Below are 23,225 nucleotides of genomic sequence, written 5' to 3'. Positions count from 1 at the left end.
TTTTTGTTTACATAACGTATGCTTGTTGTTGAACAATGTAGCTATATTTGACAAAACAGGTTTCAGCATTAATATGCCATTGCATAACCCATATTGTATATTTCCTGTGGTTCTAAGAAACAGACTGCATTTTTGTACACACTCTGGAAAACCAGAAATGAAATGATCTGTCATGTATTTGAGGCATCGCATATCCATTTGTGTTGCCTTTTACTGTTGTTGTTGTTTTGTAACTCTTTTTAAAATATACATTTAAATTTGAAGAAAATGTTTGCACATTGAGTCTTACTATTGTATCTTGTTATAACTACACAGTGCCGGAAGTAAACTTAGAAGCCAGTGATGGGATCATTAATTGCGGTTTTGTCAATCGTGATCCTCAACCCAGATCGTGTCTCAAGTTTCTCAACCAAAATAAGATTATACGTACGACGACAATATTACACTAAACAACAAGTAGAAAGTTTAGATTGTTTTGCTTATACTATAAAACGGTTCATATTTGTATGCAGACAAGCGAGGAAGCACGCTTAATTTTAAATTTGGGCAAAAACCGTTTAACATGCCATCTAATGGGGTAACATTACATGCATTGCGATCGGAGAAAGCCAGCGAGAGCATCGTAAAAATAAAGATGACGTCGCCATTTTCATGTACGCATCACTGTCCACTGTTTCTAAATGGGATCCAAAATGACGTATATAATATTAACACGCAATGAAATGCCACTGCTAGCACTGTTTTCTGCCCAGGGTTATTAATAAATTAACACAAAAACAATTACTATTAACAAAAAGATTCCGATGTTTTCACGTCTCTGAGAGGCGAGTGCACCTGCCAACTTCCGGTGCACGTCCCAAAGCAGGTGCGTTCATGTCGTCACTGCTTAGTAACAACTGTATGCGGGGAAAAGATTCACTCGACTGTGTCCTCTGAAAAGATTTTGAAGTACTCTCTACTTGGACATTTTTTGGCTAACTCAAAAGAAAAGTGAGCTGCGAGTGACAAGCCGAGGAAAAAAAGAGGAGTTGTGGGGGTCGAGGTGGAAAATGGGCAAAAGAGAGCAGACAAAACCAGACTCTTCGTACGGTGAGTGAGTTGCCATGTCGCCATCACCCGTTACCTCCCGGGGGCTTTTTGTTGTTCTTCACTTCGGGGAACAAGGGGTCAAATATCAAAAGAGTTTGAGGTGTAATTTAAGAAGTTTTTACTTTTACCTTCGAATAAGTGAGTGTTAAAAATCTCCGGAATATGTTCCACATTCCAGGCTGTACAGGGAGGTTAGTTGCAGTGCCGGAGAAGTAACTCGATTTTGTGTACGTCAAGTCGCCCTCTTGTTTCCCTGTTTGTTTGTTAGTTTTTTTGTTTTTTTGTTTTTGTGTTTGTTTTTTGTTTTAGTCAAGGCACATTGTCTTATCTCTCTATTAAACAATTAAGTACAGGTGTAATTCTCACACCTTAATTCTACTAATTACGCAAATACAATAGTCAAGTAATAAATTACAACAGATAGGAATACTTTACTCAACTGTATATGGCTTCCAAGTGATAGCTCCTTGGTCATTTTAATACTGTACCTGTTTTCACCACTGAGGAAAACTGAGCTAGTATAAGAAGAACCTTCCATACCATGTACACAAAGAAAAAATAATTACCCTCCCCCAAAAAATCCTCAATAATTACATTATCTATAGTTGTTGTTGTTGTTGTTGTTTTTTCTTGGGTGGGGGTCAAACAGAACATTCCTTCGGACTGGCGATGCAGATTTATAAAAGGTTGGTATGGTACTTTGTAATTCTTCAGCTTGACATTTGTTCTTTTGATGAAGCCACGAGTAAGCGTATTGACAGAATGGGAGGCTTAACCAGGCGACAGTAAATAAACCCTCCCTGGAGGTAAATACAGATTGTGTTTCATGTCTTCAAATAAAACACAAAAACACTTTGGGAAAAGCATGTCATGTTCTTGAGATTATTAATGTATACCTGAAAGTGATGACTTGGTTTAGACCTAATTGTGACATTGTGTATTGACAATTTCTGTCTACAATTCATCATTTGAGGTTTTAGAGCAATTGCCTAGGACTCAATTGAGGTGATATCCAAGGAATGCATGAGTGGAGGAAGTGTTTTTATATTATTACCGTTGTACCGTGGTTAACTAAAACGTCCTACTGCACTTCAGTTAAAACAGAAACTGCTATGGCCATTAAGAATGCCACTAATGTTAATTATGACCCTGCTTGAACACCATATACCAAATACAAGATTCATGATAAACCATCTGTCAGAATGTTGGCCTTTGTATATAAAACACAAAACCCAAAACAAAACATTACAGTGATTCATTTATGACCTTTTATCAACTTAGCAATAACAAAATGTCCCATTGCGATTATAGATTACGAAGAGTACAAAGCCTGCTGCGAAACTCATCCATGTATCAGTAGTGTTATTTGCTTGTTACTTTTGAAGTAAAATTCCATAGCAAACGAACATATATGAATATAAGTTAAATCCCCCTTTTGTCACTAATAGCTGATAAAATGACACCTCTGACCCTTGAGATTTTTGCGAGTTCAGTTTCAACAGTTGAATTGATAAATCACATATTTTGAATGGTGACACGGTCTCTTTTTAATTTTACACAAGGCCAACACATAATCAAAATGATAAACATTTCTTTGTCAGTTGGGATTGGAACGATACCTTGGAAGTGACCGATTTTTCTTTTTTTTATGAGCATGTTGCTCTGATGGGATACATAAAGGAAGCTGAGTCATTAGATAACTCAGAAGGCTACTCCTCCTGACCCACAACACCCATTCTCTCTTCCATATGAGCCAGAGCAATAAAAACGTTATCAAACCGAGACGTCATTAAATGGAGTCAGTGTGAGCCTATTTACGAGTCAGCGTTTACCGCAAACAGCATTGTGAAATGTGACACTCGTGTCACAGCAAGAGGCCGATGAACAGGTTCCCTTGTTGCGGGCGTTTCACGATGCTTCGTTTTGTCACTTCTAACTCTGAAGATGACCTCTTGAGCTGTGTGATGTATTCCTTTTGGAATATTGACAAATAGTTTTATGGTCTTGTTTCCAGGACATTGGACCCTCTAAAGTGGAACACAATCTTGGAGGCTGGTTGTCCTCTGATTTACTCCGATTTCAAAACATTTAGCTATTGACATTGATTATATTTGGATGCCCAAACACTTGCCATAATAAAACCATTTTTTCCTGTTCAGTTTTATGAACGTCAACCCACAAAGTTTCTTTCCAATATGCTCTATCCGGCCCCACTAGTCTACGCTCTGTATTATGATTAATATTGTTTTTATGGAATATGAATTGAGCGGCACATTTTAGTGGGCGGCTATTTTGTCACTTGCTTTCGACTGAAAATGACATCACAGTTGCTCACGACTCACCTGTTTTCTGAGTTTGGTCATGTGACATTTGCAAGCTGAGCCGTGATTGGTCGTTGCCTGGGCCTATGCAACTGTGATGTAATTTTCAGTACAGCAAGTGACAAAATGGCCGCCATGTGTCGCTGAATAGAACATAAAAGTTTTACGTTGACTTCCTTTAAGCTTATTTTTCTGAAAATTTAGTTGGTGCTCCAAATTTATAGCTGTTCATTTTTTGTCCCACTGTCTATTTGGAGTCTTCCGAAAACATAATATAAGCAACATTGTAAATTCAAATGATATTCAAATAACTCATGTGTTAGTGCTAGTGCTGTGCGTCGGCAGCTTCACTTCACGTGTTACAGCTTTTTTGCAACCCAAAATGTTGCCTAATTTACAAGACATCTTTTTGTTTTTTATACATAAGCTGTTGTACTACCGTAGTTAATCATTCTTTTTGTTCCAGGAAACAAATGTTTTTTTTTCTCCCACAACACCACCACCCTGTCCTAAACATACATTTACAGCACTTGTAAGCTACCCAACTCATAACAATTACTTCCGCCTTTTGCCGTTGGCACAGTATTTCATTAACCTTTTTTTTATTTTTATTTTTATTTTTATTTTTATTTTTTTATTTTTTTATTTATTTTATTTTTTTATCATTATCATTTTAAACTTCCTTATGTTAAATTTTTTAAAGTTTGTTGAATAATGTTTTAAGATTGTTAGTTTGTAACCTATTTTCATTTATTTTTCTTCCTCTGAATGTTAACTACTGTTTCTTGATGCTTATGTGTTGTCTTTCCTCGTGTAAAGCACATTGAGTTGCCTTGTGTATGAAATGTGCTATACAAATAAACTTGCCTTGCCTTGCCTTGCCTTAAAAGGAACACAACACTTGGCATTGTTTAATCATATACTGTACTCCCTGTACAATAAATACTATGCACACAAATGTTTTCCAATGATGCATTATGAATAATGCTCTGTTAAAACTTTTAAAAGTTTGTAATCATTCGATTGTAATACATTTTCTTGTCTTTTTTTTTTTTTTTTTTTTTTTTTTTAATCTAGGTGAACCTGCCCAGTATGATCCCTCCTTTAATGGACCCATAAGGAAGAGGTGATTTTCAATTTCATTTCCTGCTGCATTTTTTCCCATTAGTTTCAACCGGCTGACTGACCGACATTGAAGACAAGTGTCTGTGCAAAGTCCACACAGCCCACTTACAAGTTTTGCTCTCCTGTTTTCCCCACCAGAGGGTGCACCGACATAATCTGCTGCGTTTTATTTGTCACAGTCATCCTTGGATACATCGCAGTTGGGATTTTAGGTGAGCGAAATCACATTCCCAAACTTGATCTCTGAGTCACTCTATTTCCTCTTTCATTGTTTTATATTTAACACATTAAAAGTAGACACAAAGATTGATCAGTGAGAAGAAGTATGATTTGTTTGTTTGTTTTTTTCTTAGCTAAAAATCTTTTTTTATACAAATAAAAATCAGCAATGTCCAAAATAAGAGCGAAATTAAATGGCCAAAGCAGTGATTCTCATACGTACAATATGAACTCATAAACTCTAAACAATCAAAAAAGTTTAAATAAATACAAGAACTTGTTCAAGCATGACCAGCTGGGCCATAAAACTCATTCCAACACACAGCACACATTCCCTTATCTTAAGTCAACACAAAGTATGTGTGCAGGCAGCATAATAGGACCTCATTAAGTTGCATCATTAGGTTTTGTCCATGTCGATTTTTTATTTATTTTTTTACTAGCAATAGCAGAAACTTTCCTCTGTACTGTAAATGTGATGTAACTGTACGAAATTTTGTTGTTTCATCTTTGCTTTTGTCAGCATGGCTTTACGGAGATCCCCGGCAAGTTCTTTTTCCAAAGAACTCAACTGGATGGTTCTGTGGCACCGGACCAAATATGTGATTAACTTTCACTTGCATGGATTACTTATATATATATATATATATATATATATATATATATATATATATATATATATATATATATATATATACATACATACAAATACAATATACCAAAGCTATGTTAGTTAACATTTGTCCTCTTCTGTGTCCTCTCAGAAACCGACCTTCACTTTTGTACTTTGACATTGTCAAATGTGCAACAGGTTTTAATATGATGGCAGCGGCTCTTAATGGGCTTCAGTGTCCAACCACACAGGTAGAATGGTTTGCATGTGGAATATGTAACATTTATTTTATTTTTTTTTGTTACCATACTTGCCACCTCTCTCCACCGTAATCTTGCATGTTTACACCTTACCAGGTGTGTGTGGAAAAGTGCCCCACTGAATTCTCTGCCGTCACTCCGTTTGACTTAGCCCTAAAACCTGCAAAAGTTTTCAATCAAAGCTTCTGTGCACCGACCATAAACCTGGTAAACACCAATCTGGTAAGTTTTGTGCTTGTTCCATCAAAATTGTTATTCGTTCAGCAATCTGTGGTTGGTCTATGTTTAAGGATTTAAGTCTCAATACAATACATTTGTTTTTAGACTGTTAAAGATATTGTGCAAAAGGATCTGTGTCCTTCCTACACGATTCCCACAACCTCTGGTGAGTGGAAATTAATTCATATGGCAGCAATCTTAATTGTGGTCGAAATGCTAATTGTAGATTTAAGGTTCTTGATGCAATGGAACCTCAGAAGTCAAACGTAAATTACCAGGAAGGATATGCCTCTGAAGTCGCACAAAACTTTGAACCACCTCTCTTCTTGACTAACTTGAGGCTAACATCTCACAGATTGCATTGTAAATTATTTCTTATCGAAAAACAAAAAGTACACACATCGCAGAGCAGACTCTTTGACTTTGGAGGTTCCACTGTATTTATTATTTTCTTTCTTTCTTCTGACGCACAAAACTAAAAATGACAATTTTATTGTCTGTCCTCTTTGTAGTTATAAGAAGATGTTTGCCTGACGTCGAAGCGCTTGTGGATATGCCACCGGATTTTTCCGGTGAGGGCTTGCCACCATCTGCCAGCGACACGATCAGCCTCCTCAAGAACGGCACTGGGTAGACACAATGAATATCAGTTTATAGCAATATTGCTTGAATTTATCCCCACACATTTATGGTCACTGTTAAATGCCCAAATGAAAGCAGACCCACTTTAGTAATCCTCTCATTTCTCCTTGTTACCAGCACAGGGCCGGTTGCCTCGAAAGTGTGTGGAACCTTAATTGTAGTTACTCCTGTTGCTGTGCATGAGTCAGCCGTGTTATCTTGAGACATGTTCAGTCTCGGTTTGGATGCCAAAATTGATGCAGTGGAAAGAAACCTAAAATGCAACTAAACTGTCTTGTGATGTTGAATTAGAATGTCAAGTTGTTGTTGTTTTTTACCACATCAATTTTAGTAGCTCCATAGCATGCTTATTATGAATTGTTGCCACAAAGTACAACTGACATTGTTTTTTTTGTTTGTTTGTTTTTGTCTTGATCAGGGACATTTTGAACGGCTTCGGTCTCAGGGACATAAGTGTCAGGATCTTTGAGGATTTTGCATCATCATGGCCCTGGATCCTTGCGTGAGTTGATGCCTCACACTTCCACCTGTTGGATAATACATAAAAAAAAAAAAAAAACCTTTCTGTGTCAATGATTACCTTTATAACTTTGTGATAACCTGACAAAATTGAGGACACATGGAATCACAAGCTACTTTTTCTTAACAGTTGCACGTCAGCATAAATGTTTCTCTTCTCTGCCTATCATCTCACTGTCGACTTGTTTTTTTTCACATTTGCTTAATATAGTTGTGTTTTTTCCCCAGTGCTCTGGCAATAGCCATGATGCTCAGCATGTGGTTCCTGTTGCTGCTGAGATTCCTTGCTCAGGTTATGGTGTGGCTCATTATTGTAGCCGTCCTCTGCATCGGGGCTTATGGTGAATATAAACTGCATGTATTCATTTCTGCTTCAATTAGAAAGTTTTGGCAAACACTACTCAGTACAAAGTTATTAAAATGAATAAAAATTCACCACAAAAGTAGCAAAAAAAAAATTTCATTTTTGTTAATATACAAGGTTCTGGGTTCCTTTTAAATGTATTTAGTAGAGATCAGTCTATGTCTCTTTTTTTCTTTTAATTCAACTTGCACTCCACGAATACTCCATATATTTAAAAAAAACTAAACTAAAACAAAACATTTTCATCAAATAAAAATTAGCAAATGTGCTCTACAGAAACTAATTCAAAATAAAATAAAAGCTAAAGATAATGAAAAATCCAAACCTTTTGCGACCCTGACTCAGCACCATGCAAAATTCCTTATGATTGTGATGGAGTCTTTGTTTGATTCGATTTGAGTCTTGTGTTTGTGTACATTATGTGATTTCCTTTCAGGGATTTGGCACTGCTACTGGGAGTACGATAACTACAAGAACCTTTCTGCTTCCATTAATGACATTGGCTTCACCACCGACTTCAGTTTTTACCTACAAGTGCAAGAGACCTGGTTAGCTTTCTGTGAGTTCACTCAGTCATATTATTTTACCATATGCGTGAATATACTTTCTAAATCCTGCCAAAATCGACACTAAGGCAAAAAAGAAAAAAAAAAACATCTTTTGCTTCCTCAGTGATCATTATCTCTGTGGTGGAGGTCATCGTGATCTTAGTCCTGATCTTCCTGCGAATCCGAATCCTCATCGCCATCGCAATCATCAAGGAGTCCAGCAAGTGAGTCGTGCTGTGATGCAATTTAATAGATGCTTGTTTTTGGACTTGTTACAGCTTGTTAGGCATCTTGTGTCTTCTTCTTCATGACATGATCTGTTCCACAGGGCCATCAGTCAAATGATGAGTGCCTTGTTTTATCCACTGTTGACGTTTGTTTTCATCTTGGCTTGTGTGGCCTACTGGGTTAGCACCGCATTGTATCCTTTCGAGTGAGCATGGAGAATTCAGGGGTCTGCAACCTGCGGCTCTGGAGCCACACATGGCTCTTTTGTCCCTTCTATGGATCTCTAAATAATAATGATAAAATAATAAAATAAAATAAAAAACTAGTAAAAATGCATATATATATATATATATATATATATATATATATATATATATATATATATATATATATATATTTACTTGTTTTAGCTAAAATATTCTTGAAAATAATTATTTTTTTATTTAATATTTAAATCCTTAAATATTAAAAAAAATAAAATAAAGTCAGTCCAAATTAAATTAAAAGTTGTCAGAAAAGAGAGACGAAAGGTAGATGGAAAAAAAAAATTAAAAAAATACCTTAAAAAATACAAAAAGAAGAAAATCAGAATAATACCATAAAAAGTACACAAAATTGCCAAAAAAGTCAGAAAGTTTATTTGAAAAAAGGCGGAAAAGAAAACATTCAAAATGTAATTACTGTATAAAGGTAGAAAATTACCATGAAATGTCTTTGGAATTGCCTAAAAAAGAAATAAATCAAAAAATTCATTCAGTCAAAGGAAAAAAACAAAACAAATGAATAAATAAATAAAACAAACAAAAAAACATCAGAAAACTTTCAAAAAGTACTCACAAAATGTCCAAAAACCAAAGAAGAAATCCCCAAACTTACCATAAAATGTCCACAAAATTCCCCCAAAATGTCAGAAAATTGATAGTAAAAAAGGCAGGGGAAAATGTCATAAAATATCCAAAAAAAGAAGAGAGGCCGAAAATGATGATATATCCATAACTAATAAAGGCTGCTGACCCCTGGTGTAGATCGAGAATAGTGTAAAATATGAACCAGCACACGGCATAATTGTTTCTCCTGAGCTAATCAATCCAGGTATTTGGCCACCTCGGGAGAGGCTGTCTACAAAGTGGTGGCTCTCGACTCTCGTACGAGCAGTTGCCAGGGCATCAACGGCACCGTGGGCTGCGACCCTCAGGTGAATGGGCTGCAAGAGTATGCGTGATTGATTGGCCTGCACCTTTTTTATGGGACAGGTGAACTTGACATCGACATTGACATCATTCACTCACTGTTCTACCTGCTTTAGAACTTCAGTGCATCCGATTACCCAAACTGCCCCACTGCTGCGTGCATCTTTGTCAATTACAACACTGAGGGGCTCTTCCAGAGGAACCTGCTCTACCTTCAGATCTACAATGTGCTGGCCTTTCTCTGGTGTGTCAACTTTGTCATCGCTCTGGGCCAGTGCACGCTGGCCGGCGCCTTTTCCTCCTATTATTGGGCTTACGACAAATCGAACGACATCCCCGCGTTCCCCGTGTTCAAGGCCTTTGTGTGCGCGCTAAGGTAGGTCGGTGGTTATGCTCTGTTAAGTGTGAATGCGATGGGGAAAAGAAAACTGCAGTTTCAGCTCTGTCCTCTAGTGGGCGCTAAAAACCTTAAGAAAACGGTGGTAGCAACCCTTATGGATCCAAGAACTCGTAAATCATTTCAGGTACCATGTTGGCTCGTTGGCATTTGGTGCTTTGATCCTGACCTTAGTGCAGTTTGTGAGGGTCCTCCTTGAATATATTGACCACAAAACCAAAGGTAAGGCCTCTCACTGTATAATAAGATGCTGTTATATCATTTTCTAATATGCTTTTGTCTCCTTAACATCCACCCAGGGGCACAAAACCCGTGCGCACGTTTCATCCTGTGCTGCATGAAGTGTTGCTTCTGGTGCCTCGAGAAGTTCTTGAAGTTTCTCAATAGAAACGCATACATAATGGTAAGATCATCAGGTGTAAATAATCGTGCCATTAGCACACAATACTTGAATATTTTTATATAACTTGTGCTATTCCTCAGATTGCTGTTTATGGGAAAAACTTCTGCACCTCAGCCAAAAATGCTTTCGCACTAATCATGAGAAACATAATAAGGTTTGTGCTTTTTTTTGGTTTGTTTTTGTGTGTTTGGTTTTTAAAATGAACAGATAGGTTAGAATTTGTATGTAATATATTTCTGTGGATGCTCTTTTTTTTTTATTTTAGTATTTGATTATATTATAATTTATGATAAACACATTTTTGTAAAAAAAAAAAAAATGTCACAGAACTGTAATATTGGATAAAGTGGCCGACCTGTTGCTGTTCTTTGGGAAGCTCCTTGTAGTGGGAGGTGTGGGTACGTATTACACCTTTTTAATGTCTTCAAAATTTCTATTGCACATTTTGAATTCCGAATCCAATGAACAGTAATGCCACGCTTTTTTCTTGCAGGTGTGCTGTCCTTTTACTTCTTCTCCGGCCGGATTCCTTTATCAGACAGCACAGAGCAGTCGGAGACCCTCAACTACTACTGGATGCCAATCATTGTATGACTTGAATATTTTTATTTTATCCACTCAACTATGCGAGCAAAACTCATTTGGTGTTCCCCCCCAAAAAATGACCATCATAGGTGGTCGTGTTTGGCAGCTACCTCATCGCACACGGATTCTTCAGTGTGTACAGCATGTGTGTCGACACGCTCTTCCTCTGCTTTTGTGAGTACACAATGATATAAGCTTCTTTAGCCATATTTCGTAAACAATACTAAGCGCATTTTAAGGTCAAGAGTAAACAAGGCAGTAGGGATCTAACGATGTCCAAACATCACAATACGATATTATCACGATAGGTCACAATACGATAATTAATACGATATTGTTGGCGGCATTTAAAAAAAGATCACAATATTGTAAAAAAGGGAGCTCATACTAAAATAAAAAACACAATATTGTGCTTATTGTGTGTACATAACAGCAATGCATATAAACCACCTACAATCTCTAATAACAATATTGAGGCACTTACTTGCTAATACAAGCACACATTGATCGCTTCACAAGCAAATTAGGTTCCCCTTCATCTGACAATTAGCATCGATTTTAAACATCCAAAACATCCCTAATGAAAATTAAATTGCACTCATAAACTAGCCACTAGAGGTTGCTAGAACTGCACAAATGGAAATCAACCTGACTTTTTGAACAGATGTGTTCCTTTTAAATATTGTGACCATGACGACAACGATATTGTGGTTTTAATATCATGATATTGCCCTTATCGTCACATCCCTGCATAATTTTACACTGCAATGATCTGTTCACAGTGGAGGACTTGGAACGGAATGACGGCTCTCTGGAGAAGCCGTATTTCATGTCCAAAGACCTCATGACGATCCTGAACAAATCCAACGAGAGACCCCAAAAAAGGAAGTGACCTTGTTCACACTGCCCATGCGGGACTAAGTAATGATTCCAGACTGTTCTGTTATGTTTACCAAAACAAAAACGCTGATTTTGCACATTTGAATTATTTTTCAAAGCTTAAATATTAATGTTCATGACCGTAATGTACATATGAAGACTTAGCTTGTTGTGAGTTTTCTTGATTGATCGCAGCTTTGTTTACGCAAGTTGGCTCAGGAAAAAAAATGTTCAGAGGACCTCGACGTGATTTCTTTTGATGGATATTTTTTTTTTTTAAGATAGTTTTATAAACGCACATGACCATATCTTAATATTTTTCATTTGTAATAAAAATATTGTTTGTTCCCCAAATTCCCTAATAGTATATGGATTATTTATTTCAACCTAATGACAAAGAGTTTAAACTATTAGTCAGGCTTAGCTTAATTATCATAGCTGCCAAATAATTATAACTACTGGATACAAACAAAAAAATGGATACAAAGCGCTTAATGAACATTTGTATGACAGCTCCCCTCAGTCTTTCTGTTAACCTAATATTTTTTGTTTGCACAATGCATTGTGGGATACATTCACTATTTTTCAAGCTACGTTGTGGGATACATTGAGGGCACGAGGTATAAAGGTTAAGGAATTTATTAAAATGGCGAAATAATCACACCTTTGTATGATTGTCAGGCTTGTATTAGTTGATTAAGACACCAAACATGATGCTTTAATGGAAATTTTAATGTCTTGCTTCGTCTCACTTTAGCCACATAGTAAATAAACAAGACAAATATGCAACCCAAGATTAGCGCTCCTGTCATCTCAAAAAAGATCTGGAATCAGACACTTTTTTTTTTTTTTAATGGTAGACAATGGCAGAAGGCGTGTTAACCTTGGGTAGCAAAATTTACAAAAAGCATCCTGGTTATCATTGCCGTAGCTACAAACAAATTCAAAATAACAGAAAAAAAACCCCATTTACATACAAATAATATACAAATGCGTCAGTCATTCTGACATACAGGATGTGGTTCAGAATTTAGAGCCCAAAAGAAGCACAATCCACCGAACTGCGGCGAGCCTGCCCGGTATTAAGTGAAATCATTTTCCCAATATGGTTCATTGTGATTTCGTTTTTTTTTTTTTTGTACTCTCCAATTCCTCTGCCGTCATTCTGGGAAGCTTCAGTTCTACCCAGGTCGAACGAGGGCCGGTTCAAATAACATCACAGTGCACTGGCAATCATGTTTAAGACAGATAGTTCAACACAAACCCAATTACTCGGAACCAAACTGCTACTCTTTGGCCATTTAGAGGCAAGAAAATGGTTGCTATGGTAACCATCGGTGTTATCGCTCCTTTTCGCCACCGTTTTCTCAACCTTCCCCCTGTCCTCAGCTTGGGGAAGGCGGGCAGAGGGGTGAATTACAGTCATGACCCTCGAAATAGCCATTGGAGAAAGGCCTGGTCACCGTGAACACATAATACTGTCTCTTCTGACCGATTATTCTTACAGTGAGCCCATTATAGTTTAGCGCCACCCTTTCTGTGAGCGTTTATCCCCGGGCGCATGTTGAGTGAGGTGGGAGTGGCTAATTCAACAGCTGCTTTTTTTTTTTTTACTGTTTCCCGTTAATTAACAAAAGGCAGGTTGGCGGACAATTTTGTTGCACCCCTACATGGCTCAGGTTTAAGCGTGCGATTCGCAGCGAGCGAGCCCCGTCCCTTCCCTTTCCCTTCTTTTGCTGCTCCTCTTCTTCGTCACACGCTCAGCAGCCAAAAGAAAAAGAAAACAGCCACGAACAGGAAGAGGCAGTCTTGCCAATTATGATTGCCGTTGTTGACGCCGTTGCCTTGGGCGTCGCCCGCGTATTGGTCTGGAAGGAGGAAACGGGTGCTTACAGATTTATACTACATTCAGTTTTCCATGCACATGAGTAAAATACTTATTTTACTAACTGCTGTAACTACCTGGTCGGTGAAAAGGGTCGTTGCCGTTGAAGACGGTCGTGAAGAAGCCGAAAGGGAACGCGCCGATGCCAAACGACATGTGGAAACTGGTGTCGCTGAAACCCTGAAACATCTAAAAAAAACAAAAGATGCTTTGAATTTGATGAATGTCACACAAATGTGAGTAATCAATTTTTGTGCTCAATCTAATTTTATAGGAAGTAATTTATAGTTAAGTTAAAAAGCAGTACAGTGTTCCCTTGTAAATCGCTGGTGTTACGTTCCAAAAACTACCCACGATACCGGAGTTTTTTGTTTGCTTTTTTAAAAAGCAATTATAATTTAATTTCCGTTAATTATATATATATATATATATATATATATATATATATATATTTATTTATTTATTTATTATGTTTTTTTCGTTTTGGTATGATTTTTTGTTTATTATGAATGCTTTTTCATTCATCATTTTTTTCCATTTACAGTCATTTTTTTCCATAAAATTATGTTTTTTTTGTTTTTGTTTTTAAATTATTATTATTTGTTATACAGCACAGTATATATTTTCTATCTCCGGAATACAATGTCGTGGAGCAACAAGACATACACCTTTGGAAAGGTCTCTTCGAGACGAATCTGTCGATGCCTGTATGTCCCCAGTCAGCCGCGCAAAGACCAGAAAAATAATCTAAATAAAAAATCTAAAAATCCACGAAACAGCGAGGCTGCGACAGATCAACCCGCGATAAACAAGGGAACACTCCAAACAGTTAAAAGAAGTGTGAAACCTTGAGTAATAGATTTGCCTAGAGATGATTTGTCTGCCCCTGGGTGGCATTAGTGTTTCATGTTGGACGTTGGTGACAGGAACAGAACATTTTTCTTTTTTATTTCAGAGCAACTGGTATTTGCAACCATTTTGTTAAATGTTCATTACAACTAGTAACTAGTAATATTTTTTTCATCGCATTTATTATTGCTAAAATGTGTTATAGTGACTCCTTTGACCATTGTATGTAAAACGACGGTTGTAGTAAACTGTATTTACATTTTTAATGCCTCTAGACATTGTATTTAATGTTTTGAATGCCATTTGAGGCCTTAATTTTAGCAAACTATTTAATGACTATTACTGCTTTGTGGAAGTTCACTGTATTCCATTTCCACTTCCTGTGTAGTTGAAATGACCTTTTCTCTTGACAGCGTCAAACGTAATCAAAACAGACTCACCCCGCCTCTGCTTTCTGGCTCGGTTCTCTGTCCCTGAGGCCGCGGCGGAGTTTTCAACCTGAAGTCCAACACAAACAAACAGTCACTCACCGAGGACACCGTCAGGCCATCACACCACATAACGGGACGCACCGGGGGTCCTCTTGACTGGAGCTCCCCCGTCCATACAGCGGGATGACTTTGTCTTTGCTGATGCCGGCTTTACACACGGGACACTGTGGTCTGCTGGGCCTCGTCTCCAACCACTGAATAGAAAGCATTGGGAAGGGTGAGAGAATGAAGCAGTTGTATGATAATATTGTACTTTATAAAAAAATATATATAGTAATGACATAAGTAGAATGTAAGAAATTAAAAATGTTGCATTTTTTGCTTCAATTTAATAGACATGGTGCTGCTCCTTCTGGTATGCACACCTTGGCCGCCAGAGGGCAGTATACTTCAGACTAATATATGTCATTCACTTGCACCATGTAGTGTAAATCCAGCTCAAGTGTGCCACAGAGAAAGAAGCGGTAAACAGAAGCATTAAAGGCATTAGTATGTTTAAGCTGGACTAAGTCATCTTACGTGTGACGATTTCCAAGTTACATCACACGCAAATGTAAGGTGACATCAACATTCCGTGATCAATTTAAACACATGTATTTATTATTCTAATTGATAAAGTCAATGATGATGAACTTACTTGATGGAGACAGGGCCAGCTGCAAAGAGAAAAAAAATAATAAGAACAATTATTCATTTGTACGACTATGACAAATGCTTTCTTGTTCAACTAGTTTGTCAACAAACCTGAATTAGTCATCACTTATTATCTTTTCAAATGTAGTTTTTGGCATAGTTGGCGAACGCATGACATAACGAAGACCCAGCTGAGATAAACAAAGCACAACAGAGACAGACGCACAAAAGAGACTCCGAAAGAGACACACACTTCAACAATGTAGCGTTTGTGTAAACGCCGGCTATCAGATGGCTGACATTCCTTTGGAATTTGCACGCAACTGAACAAAATGTCCGACTCTGTTGGCAAGACTCGCTCACCGCTTATGACAGATTTCCATTTTTGTTTTTATTTTTCTGCACAGCATCATTTTGAGAGCTTTCTGACATGATGACAAATGCTAAGCAAGGTTGCAACAGGTGGACTGATGTCACCACTCCGCTGCCTTACTGACTTGTTGCATCATATTACCAAAGTCTGCAGGTGTCAGGGGAGGCCAAAGGGAAGAAGGGGGCGGGTAAGCATGGCAACTAAAGTACATTTGCAGCACACAAGACAGAAATTCAAATTTACGTCTGTGCGGCAGCTGCGACTAAAAACACAAGAGGAAAACAAATGTCAAAAGGTGATAATCACATTTTAAGTCTGACAATGAACCAGTTACAGCTAATAATACAAACAAGTTTGTTACACATTCCTCGAGTAAAGCGAACCTTGGGATCTGTAATGATTCGTATTAACTGAAACAGCAAGTTAATGTGTTACGAGTCAGCCATTATGTCAAAACATACAAGGTCAGCATGCGCCACAAAGCTCACACAAGAGATCACAAACTATTTGAGAGCCTTATTGGAAGTATAAACGCATATTTACGTGAAGGACTGTTGAGGTTTGGATGCACACACATTAGTAATGCTCAGAAAAGGGCAGACGGGCGTCATTCTACTGTTAAATATAAGGTAAATAAAGGCCGCACGGCAAATCAGGTTTGATGATTTGACAACAATAGCACCCCCATCGCCCATCGACCACCGCTCGGTCCGTACCAGAACAGGTGGCCGCACATACTGATGACAGCGTCCTTAGCGGTGTCGAAACAAATGTTGCACTCGAAGCTGCCTCGGTCCCGATCGTCTTCCCCGCTACCGCCGCCCGGTCCGTCGCGGTCTTTGCGGCTCTCTCCGCCTGGGTAGCCTCCCTTGCTGGCCGGTCCGCCGTCACTCGACGACCTGGGGTCGGTGGCCGCCATAGTAAGTGCCGTGCAAGAGAAAAAGGGCCTACACACCGAGCTGTCACACGAGGGGCCGCCTAACTAGCGTCGTTTGGCTGTGAGTCACAAGCGACGAGTATAGCTGTCACTAAACTAAAGCTGTGCGTCTGACGCACTTCCGGGATACACACTTGAGTTTCCGGTGAAAACAGAAAGTATTTCTTCAGTCCACTGTCGTCATAAATAATCACAGAAACTAAAACGATAAACAACGTTTAATGCCGGACACTGATTACTTTATGCTGCCCTCTAATATCGTAAATAATTATATAAATATAAGATAACGCACCCACTACAAAAAACAAACATAAAAAAAATAAAATAAAATAAATACTACTACTACTACTACTACTACTACTACTACTACTACTACTACTACTATACTACTATAATAATAATAATAATAATAATAATAATAATAATAATAATAATAATAATAATGTAAAAAAAGACGTGAGGATAGTGGCTAAGAAAATTGATGGACGGTTTGGATAATGTAAAATTACTACGACTACAATAAATAAATAAATATTATTATTATTATTATTATTATTATTATTATTATTAAAAATGAATTCGCAGCAGGACCTGAACGAACGCTTCAATGACTGGAACCGTTGTTCTACTTATTGTTTCCCGACGGAGTCCGCGGAAGTAAACACTCCATACATGTGTGCTCTCAGGCTAATGTACACGCTGTTATCATGTAAATTTGTCCAGTCGTGACTCATGTACAACTTTGGCTACAACATTAACGTATTAAAGTAATCGAGACGCCCTCGCGGATCACGTTGAACTGCGAAGTTCTCATTTGTAACCTTAAAACTTTCTGGTTTAGAGAAACTTCTCACGTAAATTCCATCAGTCAGCCATCATGAAGATCAAGCGACAGAAAATAGCCAAGAAAACTTTGTCCTTTTACAAATACAATTTTAACTTTCGGGAACCTTTTCAGATTCTGATTGACGGAACTTTCTGTCAAGCGGCATTAAAGAACAAGATTCAAATCAAGGAGCAAATGCCCAAGTATCTTATGGGCGAGGTACAACTTTGCACCACCAAGTGAGTACATTTGAGTTGCATTATGATGAGCGCTGGAAAAAAACAAAAACAATTAGCATCATTTAATCATGCATTTTTATTTGTGTTTTCCTCCCCAGCTGCGCTCTGAAAGAACTGGAGAATCTGGGGAAAGAGCTTATTGGGGCCAAAATCATTCTGCAGAGGTATCAAGTGAGAAAATGTCAGCATTTCAAGAGCCCAATTCCTGCTTCGGAGTGTCTGCTTTCTATGCTGGAGGGCACAAACCCGCATCACTACTTTGTTGCCACGCAGGTTACATTTTTTTGCAATCTTAAATTGACTTTCTAATTGTTTGTACACAAATAGTGGCATAGTCGCAGTGTTTGACAACAGCCTTATCACATTTGAGTTGATTCATAAAATGCTTACATGCATTTGTGGTGTGTTATGCAGGACTTCAAGCTGACAACAGGTCTTAAGAAGATCCCAGGTGTGCCCCTGCTCTATATCATCCTCAACACCATGGTGTTGGACAAACCCAGCCAGTCGTCACTCGACCAGGTCCAGGCCGTCCAGCTGGGCCAGCTCGTGAGCCCGACGCAGCAGCAGAGCCTCCGCAGCATGAAAGAAGAGCAGGGCGTCATGAAGAAGGACGGAGACAGGCGGGGGAAGAAGAGGAAGAGGAAACCGCACAACCCAAACCCTTTGAGCTGCCTAAAGAAGAAGAAGAAAAAGGGGCCAACACCGCCCCTTCAAAAAACGGAGCCAGGCCAGAAGAAGACGCGGAGCAGACACAAGAAGCGTAAAGCACAAGGGGAGAATCACGTCGTCACATCTTCGGCTCAACATTCGTAGGATCAAATTGGTTGAAAGAATGGATGAAAAAGGTGTGTTCATGTTTCATTACTACAGTAAGTTATGCGACTATAGCAAATAATGTACCAACAGTGACCCTCTGTCACATCAGGTCAAAATGAAACCAACAATGTACAATTCAGCTTGTATACAGTATTTGTAACTTTGTACAATGATATACAAATTTGGCATATGTGTGAGTGGAAATAAAATAGTGTGTGACAATGCAATTTCTAGAACGGACATGCTACACAAGTTGCACTCTAACTGGATGTACCACTAGAGGGCAGCAGAGATTGCGTTGTTAGCAGGAAGTTTAGCACAAACAGTAAATAGTCAAAGCGTCAAGAAATCTGGAAAAAACGTTCCAATAATAATAAGCTTCTTCATATTAATTAAGTGAGGCTTGTTTCAAACAGCTTTTTTTATTTTTTTTTAAATAATGTTTAGCTACACTCAAATCAAAGTCATTCTAAATATTCCCAATAGTACATGCAGGTTTGCTTAAAGGTGGTGTATAAAATATCACGTCATATTTTAAAACTGTATGACCTAACAGTAAAATAACTGAATTCATTTTGAGAAAATGATCCCATCTTATACCTCTTAATTTAATTTTAAATTATTTAAGACGACACTAAATTGCAATATAAATGCTTTATGTACAGTGTAAGTAAATTACCGTTAATTCTCTATTCAAATTACAATGGAAAATGTCCAACTTTTCCATCTTGTACATTTTTTCCCTACAGGTGTCATGGAGCCAATTACAGCTGATTTAGTGCAAGTACACCCAGGCTTGGTCGACAGTCAATTGCAGAGGTCTTTTTTTTTTTTTTTTTTAAACTAAATCACCTTTTGAGAGACCTCAATAAATGTTTGAAAGAAGAGACTAATCAAAAAAATACCAAAAAATGATTATCCTAATTGTTATTGCAATTATTAACAAATTAATCTTGATTAACTTATGTGCTCCCAAAAAACGTATAAATACGTTGTATTTTAAATGTTTTAAGTGTCCCAAAGATGTATTTATACGTTTTTTTTTTGTTTTTTTTTTGTTTTTTGTTTTATGCTAGAGCATACAGAAGGCTTTGATGCAGCCTCTCAACTGCAACGGGTGAAGCAGGTGGCAACAGAGTATAAGAGATAAACCAGGGCCATGTTGAAAACAAGCTGATTTCCCGACAATTCAAAGCAGATTTGTGAATAATGATGGAACTTAGCTATACTCTAATCCTAATTGCTGCAAAACGGAAACAGATAGAAATATAGAAATATCCTTTTTTTTTTTTTTTATTTTTTTTTTATTACAACCTGATGATAGAAGTGGCTCTAATCATTCTTTTGGTACGTTCCATGTTTTAAAAGCAAAAGAACAGAATATTCTGTGGGCCTTGCAAAATCAGTCAAAATCCAGTAAAATGGCTGCGAGTGAATGAGTTACATACACATTTTCAGATTTTTGATATTTCAGTACTTAGACTCGTACGAATATGTGCATGTCAAATTGTTTTAGCCTACTTGATTAGTTTACTACTCCGTCTTCCTCTCGCACGGCTGCACACGCAAACTCGCGTTGTTCCACATGATGAAGAGAGGAATGACTGCCAGGAAAAGGCCGACCCACTTGTAGCGTTGACTGATCGTGCCGTCTTCTCAGCTCCGAATTGGGCCCGTAAGTTAGACCCCTGTCTCATCATCTCTATACAAAAAAAAAAAAAAAGTCAGGAGAAACTGCTCCCAGCTGCCAAAAAAAACATCCCACATAGCCAACGGGGAAAGGACTTAACTTGGACACAAAAGGCCCGCTTGTATTTCACTGTAGGATGGCCTTTGTGCTTCTAACACTAAAGCAGTGTCTCGACCTATCTGGCTTCCTAAGCTTGACAAGCAGGTCTTATTTAGGCACCGCGACGTCCATGGGGGGCTTTGATGGATTTGCTGTGCGCTGTACATCAGGCCGAGCAAAAAAAAGAGAGCTCCTTCGCAGCGCATTTCTCACACTTGAGTTGTATGGGGGCGGCATTGAATGAGAACCAAAAAAAATAAATAAGTGGGGGAGGGTGTGGTGGATGGGAAGAAAGGAGGGGGGTCTTTTCAGTTCTTATTGGAAGCAACAATAGTCTTTGTCCAAGATCTTCTAGCATTCTTATGAGGGCTACCCAAAATGAGGAGGGGGGCTTCTCCATAGTAACAATGACAAAACACGGCAGCTCAGCACGAGGCGGGCAGAGCGAGCGTTGAAGACATCCACCGCACATCTGCACCGGAGATCCCGACAAACTTTGACCAACGGCCCGAAAACTGCCGCCGGGCGACACATGAGGCTCAGCAGCATCCAATGGACCGTGACAGCCACAGCGAGGACACTTTGTCCACCATGGTCCTGGAGAACATCAAGAACAAACTGATCGACGCCTTCAGGACGAGCGGAGGATCTCGAGAAAATCGTCGGCAGGAGGAGGAGGAGGGCGCCCGGGCCAGGCAGCTCGGCGTCGGCAGGAGTCATCAAGTCAATGAGGAGCTGAGGAGGGCTCAGATCGACGGAGCCATCACTTGGCTGAGGTCTGAACTGGTATGTTGACACAAGGAATTTAGGCATTTGTTTATTTATTTAAATTCATGTCATTGTAAGTTTTATGGTAAAATGTGGATTTTATGGACAAATAGAAAAAAGTTAATAGAAAATTGCTAATATTCCATGCATAATACTATATAGGTCTTTCTTTAAAATTATCTGTCTTTTTTTTTTTTTTTTATAAATTTTATTTTATACATCAATAGTACTACTGGTATCAGTACCTTATATCGGTGTCGGTGACTACTCAATATTTGAGTACTTCCACTGGTATCAAAAAGTGTATGACTATCGAACATCCCATTTGTGAAATTAAAATGTTGGATGATATCCAACTTGCAATTTTTTGTTAGTAACTCAATTATTTTCATGTAAATTGAGATACAAACTATTTCATTGATTATTGGCCACTGAAATTATTTAATTACTTTGAACATACTGTACTTTTAAAAATAATAATTAAAAATATAATTTAAAATGTTTTGCAAAATAATGTTTGTGTACTTAATTTAAAAGTTAAATACAACTGAACGCTTCTTAATAAATGCACTGTTTAAACCACTTTTAGATTGTGCACAGCTTGAACGTTTAACTCATTCAAACCCAAAAACGTGTAAATACGTTTTTAAATATTTTGTCTTTCACGCCCTAAAATGTTTTTTTTTTTTTTTTTTTTACGTCATTGATGCAGCTATACTGATATATAGTGGTGGCTAAAAACAAAGGTAGTTATTAAAAAAACGGCCAGCAGGTGGCAGCAAAGTACAAGAGATCAGCAATGTTACAACAAGCTGTTTTTGGCATTGTTTTCACCAGGATTGTGAATAATGATGAAACTTAGATATATTCTAATGCTAATTGATGCAAAACGGAAACAGATACAAATGTACTTTTTCCCCCCGATTTTTCTTTTGGTAGGTTTCTTACATGATGACCTCATTAAGTTGCTCTGTTATATCATGCAGTTGGAGATGCGTTCGCAGGACCTCCAGTTGGCTGAAACTCTGCTGGGACTCAACACAGAGATCCAAAGACTAAGACGGGAGAGTTACGGAGGCTTGGAGGACGCAGGAGATGATCAGTAGTAAATCTTGGAAGGCCAAGCAGAGAAGGCTGTCCAAGAGTGCACAATTCTCAAGCTTTGTGAGATTTAAAGATGTAATTCTGGTTAAATAAATTGATGGCAATTGCGTATAAAGTAAGCAGGGTATACACTAAGTAAAAGAAAAGGCTACATTCGTATGAATTTTGCATGATGTTTTGCACTTATGCCAAAATGTGCTTTCATTTTATTTCCAAAAAAGTCAACCCACACATTTCCATTACAATAATATGTTCTTATGTGTGCCCCCCACTCGACATGTCAGGGGGTGGACATTTTGCCACAACTGAAAATGACATCACAGCTGCTCAGGGCTCCGATAATGAATAATCACAGCTCACCTGTTTTCTGAGTTTGGTCACGTGACGTCCGCAAACTGAGCCGCGATTGGTCGTTACCTGAGCCGTTTAGCAACTGTGATGTTATTTTCAGTTGACACCAAGTGGCAAAATGGTGATGGATTCAAGCAGGTGTATTTTGGTGCTTCAGCCATATTCCACAAATGTAATATCAGACTACTGCGTTTAGACTAACATGAAATATATTATTATAAAGAAATTTTTGGGGTTGACTTCCTGTTTAAGATCATGAGACAAGACACGTTTGCAGTATGACAAATTACTGTATATCTTCATTGTTCCTGTCATTTGTTGGAAATAAATGTAGAATCTTGGTGATTATTATTAAATACAGCCGAGTGTCATTCTTTGAGAAATTTAATTGATTCTCAAACACAAGGTGTGGAACGAGAGCTCTACCTGCTAGCAATTAATCAGTAGTGCAGTATTAAAAAAAAGGTTCCTATTTGCGTATAGATGCCACAAGATGGCGGCAAAGCACTACTTTTGTAAGCGTCCTGACGTGTGTACTCAACTCAACTTTATTTATAAAG

General features: G+C 38.1%; 4 protein-coding genes across 5 annotated transcripts; 3 read left to right on the top strand and 1 right to left on the bottom strand.

Moving 5' to 3' along the window:
* Window positions 1–862: 862 nt before the first annotated feature.
* Window positions 863–12,270, top strand: slc44a4 (solute carrier family 44 member 4). The gene is made up of 22 exons (XM_077506463.1): window positions 863–1,089; window positions 4,488–4,536; window positions 4,674–4,747; window positions 5,278–5,356; window positions 5,519–5,618; window positions 5,724–5,849; window positions 5,952–6,012; window positions 6,359–6,476; window positions 6,907–6,990; window positions 7,236–7,348; window positions 7,808–7,930; window positions 8,044–8,143; window positions 8,248–8,340; window positions 9,240–9,342; window positions 9,454–9,713; window positions 9,862–9,956; window positions 10,034–10,137; window positions 10,218–10,291; window positions 10,465–10,535; window positions 10,631–10,725; window positions 10,812–10,896; window positions 11,505–12,270. The coding sequence occupies exons 1-22, from the start codon at window positions 1,050–1,052 to the stop codon at window positions 11,612–11,614; spliced, it is 2,157 nt and encodes a 718-aa protein (XP_077362589.1). The 5' UTR covers window positions 863–1,049; the 3' UTR covers window positions 11,615–12,270.
* A 42-nt stretch (window positions 12,271–12,312) lies between these two features.
* On the bottom strand, window positions 12,313–16,905 carry rnf5 (ring finger protein 5). Its single transcript, XM_077506467.1, has 6 exons — window positions 16,549–16,905; window positions 15,464–15,482; window positions 14,908–15,020; window positions 14,776–14,833; window positions 13,564–13,675; window positions 12,313–13,469 (listed from the first exon to the last, which is right to left on the bottom strand). Exons 1-6 carry the CDS (start codon window positions 16,749–16,751, stop codon window positions 13,354–13,356), a joined length of 621 nt encoding a protein of 206 aa, XP_077362593.1. The 5' UTR covers window positions 16,752–16,905; the 3' UTR covers window positions 12,313–13,353.
* Window positions 16,906–17,398: 493 nt separating this feature from the next.
* Window positions 17,399–19,643, top strand: utp23 (UTP23 small subunit processome component). 2 transcript variants are annotated; one of them, XM_077506465.1, is made up of 4 exons: window positions 17,399–17,834; window positions 17,933–18,107; window positions 18,249–18,682; window positions 19,403–19,643. In XM_077506465.1, the coding sequence occupies exons 1-3, from the start codon at window positions 17,647–17,649 to the stop codon at window positions 18,648–18,650; spliced, it is 765 nt and encodes a 254-aa protein (XP_077362591.1). In that variant the 5' UTR covers window positions 17,399–17,646; the 3' UTR covers window positions 18,651–18,682; window positions 19,403–19,643. The 2 variants fall into 2 exon arrangements, with proteins under 2 accessions (XP_077362591.1, XP_077362592.1); XM_077506466.1 differs by lacking the exon at window positions 19,403–19,643 and having other exon boundaries at window positions 18,249–18,880.
* A 1,130-nt stretch (window positions 19,644–20,773) lies between these two features.
* On the top strand, window positions 20,774–22,798 carry aard (alanine and arginine rich domain containing protein). Its single transcript, XM_077507746.1, has 2 exons — window positions 20,774–21,228; window positions 22,197–22,798. The coding sequence occupies exons 1-2, from the start codon at window positions 20,995–20,997 to the stop codon at window positions 22,314–22,316; spliced, it is 354 nt and encodes a 117-aa protein (XP_077363872.1). The 5' UTR covers window positions 20,774–20,994; the 3' UTR covers window positions 22,317–22,798.
* Window positions 22,799–23,225: the final 427 nt, after the last annotated feature.

This window comes from Festucalex cinctus, chromosome 19 (assembly GCF_051991245.1).
Source record: "Festucalex cinctus isolate MCC-2025b chromosome 19, RoL_Fcin_1.0, whole genome shotgun sequence".
NCBI classification, from domain to species: domain Eukaryota; kingdom Metazoa; phylum Chordata; class Actinopteri; order Syngnathiformes; family Syngnathidae; genus Festucalex; species Festucalex cinctus.
Note: the sequence above shows the minus strand (reverse complement) of the source record. Positions and strands in the feature narration are given on the sequence as shown.